The sequence below is a fragment of the Acipenser ruthenus genome, chromosome 12, assembly GCF_902713425.1.
Source record: "Acipenser ruthenus chromosome 12, fAciRut3.2 maternal haplotype, whole genome shotgun sequence".
Lineage (NCBI taxonomy): Eukaryota > Metazoa > Chordata > Actinopteri > Acipenseriformes > Acipenseridae > Acipenser > Acipenser ruthenus.
In genome coordinates, this window is record NC_081200.1 from 10,155,754 (window position 1) to 10,171,806 (window position 16,053).

Here is a 16,053-nt window from a genome sequence, read left to right on the forward strand (position 1 = left end):
ATTGTATGTACTTGTAATTACACTTCTAAATGACTATTTTTTTTTTTAGTTAACGTTCTAACTTGACCATATTAAATACACGATAACCTTTTTTTTCCCCTTTTCTAATCCCACAGAGACATAAGCAAAAATTCTCTCCTGTCTTTCAAATCCTTTTTGTATTGGACATTACTAGGATTTTCCCACGCCTTGGTGTTCTTTTTCGGTTCATATTTTTTAATGGGAGAAGATACATCATTAATGGGAAATGGAAAGGTAGAGACTTTAAGTTTACTTTGGATGATTTTTGCTTGTTATTATTTGCATTTATCTCTGATACAGACTAGGACTTTATACCGAGCATCTTATTAGATTTAATGTTTAATTATAAAAAGATCCAACCGGAACTTCAATAAATAAATGTTTGTGAAGTTACCTTAAATTGTAATAAGGAATAGAAGACGGGAAAATGTAACTATAATAAATCACATGCGGTACAAATGTGCTTGAAGTCAATTTGCAATGTATGGTTTGCTGAATATGGTTTAAATACAATGCATCTCAAGGAAATCAGCTCAACAGAAGGACATTTTTGAAACCCTTATTAACAGGTGCTCTGTGTAATCCAAGATTAGCTTTTGCTTCAGGTGTATGGGCAGAAACACTATGAGATCCACTCTTGTCAACCCCTCCCACTCCTCAGAGTCAAAAGTTGCATTCTTGTTAAATTTGGGAAAGGGGATACGACCAGTATCAGGGGCTTTGGCAACAGCGAATCTCTACACACATTATACAATCTAAAGCATTCACTGTTTTTTTTTTTTTTTTTTTGTTTATTTGGTTCTTCTACATTTTCTTTTCCTCTTTCCTCCTGTGCATGTCTTCAGATTTTGAAAGCTAACAGGCAACTGGTAAGAGTTGACTGTATTAGATATATCTGGTGTTATATTCACTTGATTTTTATTTTTTTTAATTTTTTTGCAGATATTAATCAACTTTTTATAGCTAGTTGATGTTCCCAATGCATGTTGAGGCTTTTTTATTGATTCCATCCTGTATGATCAGTCAACCTTTTGTCTTGTTTGCATGTAGTGTTTTTCAGTCTGCTCTCAAGTTCACACGACCTAAATTGTTTATTTCTAAAAAGCAATACATAACTTCTGTGTTTTGTATCGCATACTAATAAATGGCACGTCTGTACAATGTATATATCACAATGCGATTTCTAGTATAATATATATCCTAGGTAGTGTCATTTGAATATAATATGTGAAATGCACATTACTGAACAGTCTTGGGTTACATTCTTTGTATATAACATGCACCTGTGGTATAGAGTACTACGCTTGCAAAGACACTATTAATCTAAAGTATGCTACACACTTTTTACAGTACAATACCAGCATCCTACATATACAGTAACACAATGTGTGCCTATTAAACAACTTTAGGTAGAAACAACACATACTGAAAGAGCCTGGCAAACAGTTATGTACAATCAGTAAACGAGTTCCAGTATCTTTTTATGTATTTTAAAACTTTTGTTTTTCACATTTAGATGTTTGGTAACTGGACATTTGGCACCTTGGTTTTCACAGTTATGGTCATTACGGTAACATTAAAGGTAATTTGCTGAATTTTGTTCCTACATGCTGAAACTACTTAAAATGCTTTTTATATTATATGTTCATTTATTTTACATGTATCGTCGTATTTTTAGGAATGTATTAGTTGCCAGCATCTGCTGTTTATCAGCTTTTGTTATAGACACATTCAATATCCTGTGTTTTACATTTTATAGAAGAGTTCCTTAAAAAGTAAGCGTATTTGCATCCTTAAAAAGTAAGTGGTCCCCCCCCCCCCCCCCCCCCCGATTTATTAAATGTCTGTGTGCCTAGAATATATTGGCATGAGGTAAAAACAAATAAATAAAATATTTTGAAAATAGATAAATGTGTTTTGTTTTTTGTTTTTTTAACAGTTGGCTCTAGAGACACATTTCTGGACGTGGGTGAACCACTTTGTTACATGGGGTTCCATAGCATTTTACTTCATATTCTCTTTATTTTATGGAGGAATCATTTGGTAAGTTGCCCCTGCTACATTTTTTAATTTGTACTGTAGAATTTAAATTCTAAGTGATGGCAAAGAATAAAAGTGAAAATACCAGTATATGATTCTGTTATCTCGGCACACACTGGTCATTTATTTACAGTATATGTGTAAACGCATTTAAAGCCTCAAGTAGCTATGAAAAGATTTACATTATTTAAATATACATAGATGTGTGAAGTAAGATGGTCTATTTACGTATGACAAGTCGTCAATTGCAGCAGTTTATTTGTTTTTGTGAGGGCAGCAGTAATGTTAAAGTCTTGTAATGTAACGGTTTTTCCTGTGTTTCTGTCCTAGGCCCTTTTTGCACACACAGGACATGTATTTTGTCTTCGTTCAGTTGCTCTCCAGTGGTTCTGCCTGGTTTGCCATTATCATCATAGTCATTATCTGCCTGTTCCCTGATGTCATAAAGAAGGTTTTATACAGACATGTTCAACCAACGAGCACTCAGAAAGCACAGGTAAATCACTGCTGGACATTCCTATACACATCAAATATCTAGAATGCAAATATTAGCACTGTTTCTTCATTCTTAAAAGTAATTTATTTAAAAAACAAAGCTTTCTTTATATATATATATATATATATATATATATATATATAATTTTTTTTAACAAAGATAGATATTAAGCATTCTTTGCTTCTAAAATAGATGTAAAAATAACTAAGAATGACCAAATTTGTATTTTGCTGTGATTTCTGCTTTTGTATTTTGCATATGTATTATTTTTAAGCTAGAGAAATTGTGTTCCTAATGTGTTTTCATCATGGTTCTTCAAAGTACATTGTGTTGCAGATTGCGTCGAACTGTAAGCATGCAAACACTACTCCTCGTATTTTGAAGCATGGCCTAGCATGACCTAATATGCAGCTATGGCAGTATGCATGTTCACGCAGACACCTGCCAAGCTGTTTCTCTTACTGGTAAACTGTGCAGGCACAGATTCACTGTTGTCATTAATATCTCATTATCTATCCATACCGTGTGATCTACAAAAATAAGAATTATAATCGCCTGTCGGTTTAGAAAAATATGTTTTGCAATGAAAAGTTAGGGTTATTTTATTTATATTTAATAAGATTAACCAAGATTTGATTCAATGGTTTTGTATTGAAAGACTGGTAGCATTCACTGTATTAGTTATTATTGAAGGCTGTTTTTATTACATTGTTTCCAGCTTGAACTGAAAGAAAAAGTAGCATTCATACTTAACATATGAATGATAATGTAAAACATTTTAGCAGTACTTGTATTACGCACTGTGGGTGGCTCCAATGGACAGTCTAAATTAAATGATGCTGCCTATCTCTTGAGGTTAGATGTTGGAATAATATTTATATCAACAGGAATTGAGCTACAAAGTGATGATGCTTTTAAAATGTGTTTGTCCACCATTAAAGTGGATCTTGAACAAAGAATGCTGAGTAGACACTGGGTCATTTGCTTGTTTTGTTGTTTTGATATTTGACTACAATGCTGATAGTACCAGGTATTACTCTGGGTACACGACCACTAAAGCTACAGGATGACAGACTGAGGGTTTTGTTGTTACTCTTCACAACAGTCCAAAATACTGTAAAAAAACCTCTTGACTGCAACTTCAGACACAAAGAAGGCTCTGAATTCCAGGCCTTGTTTACATGGAAAGCTATTGGATTGATCCCAAGTGCTATAAATAGTTTGTGTAGCAGACCAGTACGAAAAATATATGTACATTTTTATTATTTGTTTATTTTAGCAGACGCCTTTTATCCAAGGCGACTAACAGAGACTAGGGTGTGCGAACTGTGCATCAGCTGCAGAGTCACTTACAATTACGTCTCACCCGAAAGACGGAGAACAAGGATGTTAAGTGACTTACTCAAGGTCACACAGTGAGTCAGTGAGTGAGCCAAGTTTTGAACTGGGGACATCCTGGTTACAAGCCCTTTTCTTTAACCCCTGGACCACACAGCCTCCATTAGCTGCTTGTAGCAGAAGTCAAGGACCCCTTTCCCCCTCCATCACCTCTTTTTTCTTTTTAAAGTTGCATTTGTCAAGCTTCCCCAATCATTAATATCAGATTCGTGAGATCTACATGTTTCACCAATGCTACAGTGCAGCATTAGTGCAAAATCTACTCTTCTGCCTATACCCTTCAATGAGAAAATAACACACTAACCTAAACCAAGCCTCTGACAATAGATTGAACTCTTGATCTTTCTAACTACCTCAGTCTATGTTTGTGTCTTGTGTGTGAAATATGTTCTAGACTCTTTCCTTTACTTGCCTGCTGTGTATTCCATCCCTCTTCTGTCCGTTTTGCAGATGTACTCCAACAGAGTTGCTTTAGGGGATGACTTCATCGCTCTGCAGCCGTTGTCCAGGGCCAAGCTGGGGAAAATTAGGTAGAGTAGGAGAGCCAGTTACTTAACCTTGTGCATGTTGAAGACAAATGAACCAGCATTCAAGGGAGGGAAAGGTGGAGAGAGAGGGGGGCATGAGGTTGAGGAAGGAGCCAGGCTTGCTTGCATGTAAACTAGTCTCAGTCAGTAACCCTCCAGTGTTTCCCTGCTTGCTAACATATTGGAAACAACAAATTCATTGAGCAGCATGAACTATTAACTTTTTTCAATCAGCGGCTTTCTAAATGATTGGAATAAATGTGCTTTGTGCATGCTAATTAGGTGCATTTGTATAGAAAGGGCTTTTGCCTTTCAAGTATAAAGAGTGCAACATATTGTATCTCGTAAAGAAATCTAAACACAAAGCGCATCCAATGCAAAACAAGTGCTTACATTTATTGGTGATAATTTGGATTAAAAAAATAAATAAAAAAATAAAAAAATGAATGACAGAAAACCGCACGTGATGAGAATCACAAATCCCATTTTAAAATGCAACATGGGTTAGCCAAAAAAATAAACGGTAGTAGTAAATATAATGTATGGCGTCTGGACAACATTTGTGCCAGTTGTAGCACTGAATTCTGGAGGATTTTTAACCATTATGTCTCAGGGTATTCTGAAAATTATGCTTGATTTAAATTGTTGCACTTGTAAATTAGTAGCAGCATGCTCCTAATAAGAGTACTGCATTATTTTGCATACACAAGGAACAGTCAAATGATCCAAATGCAGTGTGCAGAAAGCTCTTACAATACATGTGCCGTTCTTAAATCCACAGTATGGTATCTCCAGAGACTGGGAAATAATGACTAAAATGAAAAAGTCTTAAATCCAGTTACATTTTGGACATTTTACAGATTTTGTCATTTTTGGCCAGAATTCTGTCTTTGTCACGTACATACTGTGTGTGTATGTATAAATTGTGTTAATATAACATTTCAAAGCTGAACCACCAACTTCCCTTCTGTCTTTCCTATTTGTGTCCGTATCTCCTTCAATCCCCAAATCATTTTTTTCCTGTGTTTTTTCGCTTTCTACGAAAGCTGCTTGTGACACTGAGTATAATTTGCACGTTGTGCACAATCTGACACGCTTTTCTGAATCCGAAGCACGTTTTTAGAAAGAACCTGGCAGAGAGGATATTAATGGAGCTTTCTGCACCACTCCTATTGTGGAAGTCGTGGTTTTTGAGATTTATAACTTTTCTGTCCTTCTAGATGGAAGAGGATAAGATTTCAGTCAGCTCAGAATATGACTTTGCTGAAAGCAGGAACAGAGGGGAGGACAATTGGCAACTGCTAGCTGATCCGTCCAGTCAGCAGGGCAATTCTAACGAACCCTAGGTAGTACTCCCACAAAACCTTTGTGTGTCCACACATGGACTCCCATCCCACAACCCCTACACCCCAATAAAAAAGATTATCTAGACAGACTTTGGGAAAGTCATAAGAATGCTGGCATGTTTGTTGAGATGTCTGTATTGTGATCCCTGTGGTCTATTATTGTATCGTTTGTTCTTCAGTACCAAGTATGTTTAAACTAGCTTTAATTTTATTACTCAGGCATTATATACAACGGACATTTTACAAATACAACAAATTCCTATTAATTGCATTTTTTAAGCATGCAATTTGATGCAATTACAGAAATGCTCGTAATTTGGTTATCCAGGTCGATATCAGAAATAATTTACATATATTGTGCATGAATATATTTTTCAAAAGTCACCTGTTATATCTTGTGCTTTGTCTTTTTTTTATATCTGTGCTTTTTCAGTAAAATATATTTTAATTGTATTTTTCTTTTTTAGTTTTGCAGTCTCCTATTTATATTTATTTAACTATCGGCTTGCTTTAGCTTTTATTTTCAGAAGCCAAGTCTGCACAGACTAGAGCAGAATAAACTGGATGCATTTAAGTTCAGATTATTATTGTCTGAATGGATTGTAATAATGCCAACACAAACAGTATCATTGCTTTTACCCAATGCTTTATTTTTATAGCAAACACTAAAAAACACAAAATTGAGAAAGCATCAGTGTGTTTTTACATGTTGATTGTCACAGAAGTGTGTGCTTGCAAAGCATAAATACTTTCTTAGGCATGCTGCAATGAGTGTTTGAGACCTATTTTTGTACATATCAGTCCAATCGGTGGTCTAAAATACAGCTTTATCAAGTAAATATTTACCTTCGTTTGTTTCATCTTTGGGAATGAACACAACAATCTTTGAACTCAGTTAAGTGATATTTAATACTAGGACCAAGTGGATTCATTATAAGTAGAGCCCCGTGTTCTTCTCAAATACGAAATAGCACAAAATAAAACGAAATGCAACCTATAAAACGACATGCAAAAATAAAACAAAATAAAACGAAAAATCATTATAAAGCAAACAATTTTAAATTTTGGAGTTTATACAAAAAAAAATCCTTTAAATACTTGGAAACATAGTGTAGCGTTTCAGCAGGAGGCAGAAAACGAGATAGACGCTTTCTTTCCAAAAGGCTTTTATTCAGCAGGCCTTTCTCTCACACACACAGCTCTGCCAGCTACTCAGGTTACAAGACCAACAACACAAAATGCTGTTGCAACGCCACCTTTTCACCTTAACCCTGCCCCCTTATTGGTCCTCAGCTGCACACTAGGACCAATGGGCACAGACAGACAACAGCCAATCACAGGGGAGACACAGAACATACCCACACGCAGGATAGGATTACACAGACATGTAAACAAACAAGTGGCGGGAAATACAGAAATGGAGGGGGACACAATTACAGCGGGAATTACAGTACACAAACACAACTGCATGGATAGCTACAAGAGAATTATATTTTTTAATTGGGAGGTTTATACAAAAAATACTTGCAATCGTAGTTGTCAAGGCTCAGCTGTTATCCTAGGCACGGTCTGAAGGGAAACAGAAGCTCTGACTAGCACTTGCGCAGATGTATAATTTGGAGCGAGTCGTTTGGGAATTAAAATTGTGATGGAAGAGGATAAGAGAAGTTTGTTTCTAAAATGCCTAAACCGTGCATAACAACGGTGACAAAATAGTGATGTGCAGATTTTACAACTGTCGGTTGGAGTCCTGAGATACTGTTGTTAAGCATTAGCTGTGTATTCCCTTTGGGGAAAATATGTCTGGTTGCTTATATTTTGTCATTGGTATGTGAATTCTTTGTTTTATTTCAAGTGGTGCAAACTTTGCACTGGAGCAAATGCTGTTTTGGTTTTGAATGAATTAATCTGCTTTGCTTGGTGTTTTAAATACTGAGAAAGCCCAAGCTTTCTATATACTGTTATATACTTGTATACCTCCCCAAACGTGAAATACAATTCCCATCGCTGTATGTGCAATTATTATGACAGCCCCACAATAGTAGGGTAATGTAAATATATATTTATTTTATTTGATTTTATTGTATTTGTATAGAGGACATGGGCAGCAGTTAATTAAAAAGAGTTGGGGACTGTACGTTACAGTTACTGCCTCTAAATTGTGGTAACTAAATTATTTTTCTGTGCGAGATCTGTTTAGGTCATAATGTTATTAAAAAAAAGCAAAAAATGTTTAATAAAAATGATGTATGTAGTTAAAACATGATGTATACTATACTATTATTGATACACATCTATTTTAGTTTTATTAATGTGTATCTAATAAAATAATACAACGAAATTTGTGAAAAATAAAATGAAAAATTATTAAAAATAATTTCATGGGGCTCTGATTTATAAGGGAAGATCAGATGCAGCTCTCAGTACTTGATGAAGTATATTTACAGTCAATGAGTTGTCATTTGTTGCTTGAGTGCCTTATTTCTTATTGTGTAGAGACTTGTGGAAGGAATTGCTGTTTAGTTTTGTAATTATGGTGATTTTATAATGACAGTACAGTTAACCTCTTGTTAAAGTTGGAGTGATGTAGTGTCAGTTTAAAAGATTCAGGGACAGATTACAGGATGCAAGCAAGACAACAGTTTAATCCATGCAGCCTTTCTTGCATGCTTAATTAGATAGCCTAACTTGGAATAGCCCTGGAATAGTTCAAATTGCTCTGCTTTTCACCCTGACAATCTCTCACTCAAATGACAGCAGGTAAGTGACTAATCATATTTGTGTCATAGCCACACCTGACATGCCGTTTTAAATACAGCAACTACAAAAACAGAATAAAGGTGTTTACATTTCTTTTTCAGACCGTGGCTCCCCGGCTAATACAAATGTATTATCTAGTTTGACTTTAGGGTCAAAGAAGGATCACTACATGACCTAACCCACTGCTTTTTTCCATATGTGTTTTGATTATCTGTTTATGTTTTTTATGGACCATGTATATTTCTGAGAGTCATTTTTAAGATTGCTTTGACAGAACAGACAATGTGCACTCATTTTTAAACACTTGGCGCACTGGGGTACAATTTGAAGTGCATTCCTTTTAAATACGGTACAGTACTGTCCCACTACTAAAAGGTGCTAATTGGGAAAAAAAGTTAGTCTGAATAACAATATGAACAAAGTAAGGCACCATTGCTTTGCCTAAATCTCCTTCGGATTGTATCTCACTTTTTTTATTTATTTTTTCTTCATTTCTGTCAGGAACCCTCTCTAACATGTTCATATTTACCTGGCTTTCTCCCCACAGCATACCGAAACCCATAAAGGCATCAGCTGCTTGGACGCGATGTGCTGTTTCTCAGACGGGGAGACGGCTTGTGCGCCGGTGGGAAGACTTATGGAGCGAATGATGGGCCGATGCAACCCTTCACGGCTTAGAAGGTGTGGAATTTCTCTCAGTAGTCTGTGCTGCAGACGCATCTCCTATAAACTTGAATGCGATGAACCTGCAGCTCTATCTGTCTAAGTCCAGTTAAGCGTTTCTGCCCAGTAACCTGGATTCACTTTGATCAGAAGAGCAGTGCATTGCTTTGGAGGATACAGGACAAGGAATGGTTTTCACAGTCATTTCTAGTTTTAATGAAACAGTTTTTAGTTTGTAAAATCTCTATGGTACAGTATTTCTTGTGTTGTATATAAAATAGGGATTTCTTGGTTTGCCCACAGGTGTCTTTTTGAATAGCACTTCTCAATACAATCTGACGTTTATTTTCTTTCAAAACTGTCTGTTTCCTGATAAAGGCATGGGTTTTCTCTGTGTGTGGTTGATGGAGTTTTTTGTATCTTGAGTCCTGCAAAAGGTTTAATGTTTGTTGTTACTGTACAATTACACATCCACTTTATCAACCCTTCTTTCTGTACTCTCTATCAACCAGCTCTAATCCCAAAGCTCTGTATCAAATATATATTTTTTGTCAACTAAGGCATCAAAATCAAATAGACAACTGTGACTAAGATATTGCACCACAGATATGACTCTGGGGGTGCAATATGTTTATAGCAGTTAGACTGTGGGAGTGTGGTATTTACAGTGACTTATTTACTAGAAATTTCAGGACGGAGAATCCGCAATGAGGATGATTTCAATTGCAGTTGAACAGGTGAATTAATGACGGATGATGAATTTGGCCGGAGACCTTGTCCATGGGTGCTGATGGCTATCCGCAATGCTGACCGACTAGTGAATACACAATGACATCATGTAGTCTAGTGTCGCAGATAGGAAGTGGCTCGTAGGGCCACCTCCCCCCAAAAGACAAAGCTGCCAAACCATGATTGGATAAAATGAGGATCATGAATGGTTAACAGAACAACTGCAGTGGTGCAATGCCTACTACCCCCAAAAATAGGAAAAGGAAGAATGAAAAGTAAGCAGTTGAGACACAGGCCCCCAGAGCATGAAACCAAATACGAACCGCTCAGCACTCGGGTAAGGAAAAAAACCCTACTTGCTGGTAGGAGGAAACATTAGGGAATCCATGGCTGAGGGTAGCCCTTCCTCCAGGCTGTAAAGATGGCCGTCTCCCTATTTGTCCTTGCCGCGCCTGACTGAGAGCTCAAACAATAGAAACGACATGAATGAAAGCCACACTGAGGTTTTAATGCTGCTTGGATATGACGTGTTGATTAGTGGGCGGATTCTCCTTCCAGAAATACAACCAAGTTTTCCAATAAACCTTTTGCACATCTTGGCCTACTTCTTGATGTTAAAGATGTAGCATTCATTTCCCCCCTGGTAATTACATTTTGAATGGAATTCTGCATCTTTAGCAATGTTTTAATACACCTGAAGCCTTTTGGGGATCTGTCTTCAAAGTATGTGATTCGCATGGGGCTGCCTTGAGCTCTTTCTAAGCTGTGTGTTCAGTTTATTCATTATTTCTGTGTTTTTCTACAGTGTCAAGAGGTCCATTTTCTTACTCTCTTACCTTTTCCTGGGCTGTTCTAATTCTGTACTGGTCTTTTTTTGGGGGGAAATTACAACAGTATATAATCTTTTGTACATTACTGTAATCCTTTTAAAGTTTTTCACAACAAAACACACTTAAATAACTAAATTGATGTGTTGTAATCCAATTATGGTCTTAATTACAGAGTATTCTGTATTTAAATGGTTTAAACCTGTTGGGATTGTGTACTGTTATCATAAGTATCTGGGGATACTAACCTGTCTCACTTTCAGATTCATTTTCAGCACATTCAGTTCTTATTTATTTATTTTTGATAAATGTGTTCAAAGATTCAGTCAGAACTCCATATCAGAGTCCTATCCTGTGAGATCTAGGATACCATGGGTTTATGGTCTATATAGGTCTTTAGGGAACTGGATGCCAGATTATTACATATCAACTGTTTTACGGTTATATTTATATCATACAGGACTGTTTCTTTGTTTAAAAAAAAAAAAATGTAATTGAAATATTATGTAATATGAAATGTAATTCATAGTTACTGGCAGAAGGAAAGGGGTGTAATCCAAAGACCAGTCAGAAAAGTATATACATTATCTGTCAATGTCTCTTATACATACCAAACAAGAATATTCTTATATACAGGTTATTATCAAACTTATAAGCCGTATGCTTTACAAAGATATCTGTAAACAGTAAAGATACCTATTAGAATAAGTGTACCAATTTTAAATTGGTAGTTCTTATTCTAAGAAACACAAGCTTAATAGTAGATGTGCTGCTGTTCAATGCATTTCCCAGTGTGCTCGTACTTATGGTCCCTTGTGCCTTTCCAAATAAAATAAAGATGTTTGTCAGCTAAAAGAGCTGCCAGAAACGGCTCTAGAAACACATTACATGACTGTATGTATTTTCTACATTAGAAAGTAGATACGTTTAAAGAAATTTGTCAAACATAAAACTAAATCAAAAAGCCATATTTTTTAATGTTTTTATATGATGTATACAATGATAGTTTTTTTTGTTTTGTTTTGTTTGTTTTTTTAAACAAATATTTATTTCACCTCCTATTATATATATCTTGGACCAATTAAATCTGATACTGAAAATGTAACACAAGTGAGAATGGTTTTCAGAATTACTTTTCCAAGAATCATTGAGACAGCTTGATACAGGTTCTGTCTCCCAAGTCACACTGCAATTCACAACAACACCCTTTTTTTTTTAATACAGTTAATATTTTATGTAGTACAGTAAATGCATTGGCTGCTAAGCGACATCTCTTTCATTGTTGTGTGTTCAGTCAATGTGATAATTAACAACCCTCTCCTTACCTCCACTCCATCACGGTTTAGTATTGATGCCTCTCATGCACCTAAACATTTGTCATTCTGTTAAGATTTAAATCAAATGGAAATCGCTGTTCTCCATCAAAGGGTCCAGATAGGGGGTAGATTTGTATGTAGAGCATGATCAGAATAAATCAGCATTAGGTGTGCTAGTGCTATCATACATTTCTCCATAGTATACATATTTCCAGTTTTAAGTTGCCCAACGCTTTTTGTTTTGTTCATTTTTATTACTACTTATAGACTTTGGAGTGACCCGGACCCCTTCAATTCCAACGACAGAAGCATCTTGACACTGTCGCCTATGGAGGCCACTTCCTGCTAACGTATCAAGGACATTATCACAGCTAAATAAGCCCTATATTCTCTTAAATGCTTTAGTTACTTTCCATTCATAAAAGGGCAGATTTCCAGATTTGACTCAAATATTAGTTACTTAGTTAAACCAGATTCTGAGCTCATCAAACTGCAGTAGAAATATTTAGCGCCTGTAGTTTTCTTTCCACAAAGAGAAACCAAATGGACACAGCTTTAATAGCTTACTGATTACTGCAACTGTACCATCTTGAATATACAGCTATGTCCAAAAGTTTTGCATCACCTTATAGAATTAACACATTTTGCTTCATAGATGAAACCTGCTGAATAATTGATATGTTAACATATTGAATTACATACCGCTTTGTAGTTTTCCATATACTTAACGAAAAATGTGACATTTCTAAATCTAACATGAAATGCTATACTACTATCATGGCTTCCAGTACACTCTTGTGATATTGTTTTGTAGTTAATTTAATTTACATGATATTAAATAAAATATCTAAATTACGTGCCTATAGTGTGTTTGTTTTTTTTTGTCTCGATCCTAAAAATCTAGGTGATGCAAAACATTTGGCCGTAGCTGTAGTTTGTCATTTTTATAGCTTTCCAAGCCATGTTCTCCATTTTTAAAATACACAAAATTTTAAAAAATAAAACTGGTGCTTAATATTTGATAAGCAGGTTCTTTTTATATGGGTTTCATCCTGCTTTAATATTTTAACATCATTGTGTATGTATTTTCTGATATATTAAACACAAAGCCAAGTAATAAGTTGTGTGTTTTATAAATTTGATTTAATTGGAGAAAGTGGCTTACACGCTTTTATTCTTGTGATTTTTTTTTTTGTTTGTTTCTTTTACCAGCCATTGCATTGACTGTTTTCATGTCATTTGTCACAGTTTACCTGCATTGCTTTGTGTTTTTTTCTTCTCTTGACTAACCACACATTCGTATTGTGTTGCTGCATATTGTGTCACCTAAGCAGCTTTTTAAGGTAGTATTGTTTACCAGATTCTAATGTGATTTTTTACCTCTTACCCGATCAGTATGATTATTTATCACTTATAGGGGTGCGATTGATCCATTAGAATCATATTTATCTCTCTTCATATGCTTTTGAAGTTCAAGCTTAAGGAAATCAAGTTAAAAATCAAATGTCTGATTAAAAGGATTATAAACTAATGTATCTGCCTCTGTTGGTTGAGGTAAATTAGTTTTCTAAACTATTGATTTAAACAAATGGTGTTTTATGAATGATGATACAAAATCTCAGTAGAATAAATGTGATATCCAGCCATGGGTTTGCTTATATTTATCACTGACAAAATGTGTTGCCCTGGTTGTACAGCATTTATGTTCATATTAATATAATGTGTATATAACTTAGTGTCTTACTTGGGACTTTGTTGGAAATACTTGAAAGAAGTCCTGGTTGTTTAGTTACCGTTACATGAAACCTGGACAGTAATTCTAAAGTTAAAAATCAGCTAATAAAGTTTACCAGCCTTCTCTACTTTAAAACAAATATTTTTGCTAAAAATTATTTTTATTGAAAAGCTGTACGGTGAAAGATATTTTGTTAGCAATAAGAATTGTGGGTATAAAGAATTTTGGACCTCGGGCACTGTTTGCCTCTGATGTAATGTCTGACTTTTGTGTTTTTGATGCAGTCTGTTAATTGTACAGTTCTGTCAGTGAAGCTGTTTTATTGCTTATGTTTATGAGATCAGTTATATTCACAGAATAAAAAAATAAACAAATACCCTTTTTTTCAGTGTTATTTTCTGCTCATATTAAAGCTTTAGTAGAAAGACTTTTTATAGGCCGTTGTGATCAGGGCATGTAACTCTGGTTAAGTAGTGCTTTTGGAGGTATAACTCCTATTTACAGCTGTCATTTAAATTAAAATACAGTAGGTTCCTCATCGTTTTATATAATTTTACATTAAAAAAAACATTACTCTCCTGTACTTTTTAGATTATGTTGGATTTCATAAAGGTGGTACACAAGAATCCTGTGCCCCAAACATACCTAGAGTAATAGCCAACACATGAAGTGCTCAAAAAACACATCTGAAACCTGCCCATTTGACATTCTTTTTGGTTATCTTCCTCAATGTATATGAAGGCAAATAGCTAAGAAGTTTGTTTCATTCATTTATATTTAACTCTTCAGTAAAGCTCCAGTCTTCACAGGAATAGTGTTAGCCTGTTTTTACACGATTAGGGCCCTGAGATTACCCAGCCAGCTCTTATGTACTTTATATAATGTCATGTAGAGTCCTTATTTTACAGAAAAAAGCCCTTATTCTATAAAGTAGATCAAATTTGTAATACCCTACAGGTTGCATTAACACATTTCTTCCTCAATTTATGTTTTTGTAAAACCACGCAATTCCTGGCAAAAAATAAAGTTTTTAGTTTGATTTAAAATAATAATAAATTGCATCAAGGTCTAAAAGTAAAGTTTGCCATTCAGGCCCAAATCAGTAAGAAGATACCATCACTTCAGTATTTCACTGAAAAGTGTTCTTGTGATAACTCAATTTACATCACATTTTCACTGAATTAAAACTACAAGAATGCACCTTAACCAATAACAATCATTCAGATTAGTACAACAAATATGAACACACACAATATGAACAATTAAATGTGTCCCTTAAGTATGCCACATTCAAAGCACATAATGAATAATGCATCTCTACACACTTCTGCAGCAATCAACATTTAGGAAATTGAAGATACACTTGTCACTAAACAAAATCTCTATTCTGTGGAAGCAGTAACATTTGATGAACAGAGTGAATGCTGCAGTGTTCTTATTGTTTGACTGAAAACACCCTGCACATCTAATGCAAACATTAAGCAACAATTAAAATGATCATTTATGCAACTACTTTTTCATAACATTCAATTTCTTACCTGTTGAAAAACTTATTACACATGTGTTGTTTTTGATTAGATTATTCTTTATTTACCTTGCTTACCTCTTCTAGCAAAAAAATAAATAGAAAAATTCTAACATTTCTAAAGCTGAATTAATGAAGTGAGGTGGTTTGATAAAACGACCACAGCTGTAATTTCTGTCTCCTCTGAAAGGGTAGTTGCTTTCCCCTGGTCGTCATCTCTAACACCACCTCACTACCTTAAAATAAAAAAAAAAATAGTTAGCAAACATGGTCAATAATGATCTGATCTGAAACAGCAATAGAGAATGGCCGAGCACACGTATAATAGGATACTAGTAACATAGGGGATAAAAAGCCTTTGAAGTACATGTCAGCAGAACATATTAACCTTCCACCAAGACAGTCATCTGTCCTTTCTGTGGTTATGGGGTGTCCTCCACTTTTCTGGTCCAAAACTTGTTAGAAAACAGTAGCAGGTCAAGGCTGATGACATCTGATCAGGAAACTTTACAGCACTTTTTTTTAGAGAGGCCCAATACATTTCTTCATCTTTAATTTGTGTTTTTACAATACAACAAAATACCAACTGTTAAGCAAGGTTTTATGACAATATTTATGTCGTGTTCTGTAAAAAATATTAAAACAGACCCCATTGCTTAAACACTGTCTT

At 35.0% G+C, this 16,053-nt stretch overlaps 1 protein-coding gene across 6 annotated transcripts in view; it reads left to right on the forward strand.

Annotated features, from left to right (window-relative positions):
- LOC117417098 (phospholipid-transporting ATPase IF-like) overlaps positions 1–14,234 on the forward strand; it is a 44,087-nt gene extending 29,853 nt beyond the window's left edge. The window contains exons 25-32 of one of the 6 annotated variants that reach the window (XM_059034494.1): positions 117–255; positions 867–890; positions 1,538–1,603; positions 1,961–2,064; positions 2,392–2,557; positions 4,406–4,485; positions 5,703–5,828; positions 9,136–9,263. In XM_059034494.1, coding sequence (XP_058890477.1) covers positions 117–255; positions 867–890; positions 1,538–1,603; positions 1,961–2,064; positions 2,392–2,557; positions 4,406–4,485; positions 5,703–5,787 — 664 coding nt within the window. In that variant the 3' untranslated portion in view covers positions 5,788–5,828; positions 9,136–9,263. Of the gene's footprint in view, positions 1–116; positions 256–866; positions 891–1,537; positions 1,604–1,960; positions 2,065–2,391; positions 2,558–4,405; positions 4,486–5,702; positions 5,829–9,135 lie in introns of all 6 variants that reach the window. The other 5 variants (XM_059034495.1, XM_059034493.1, XM_059034492.1 and 2 more) reach the window with 5 other exon arrangements.
- The last annotated feature ends 1,819 nt before the right edge of the window (positions 14,235–16,053 follow it).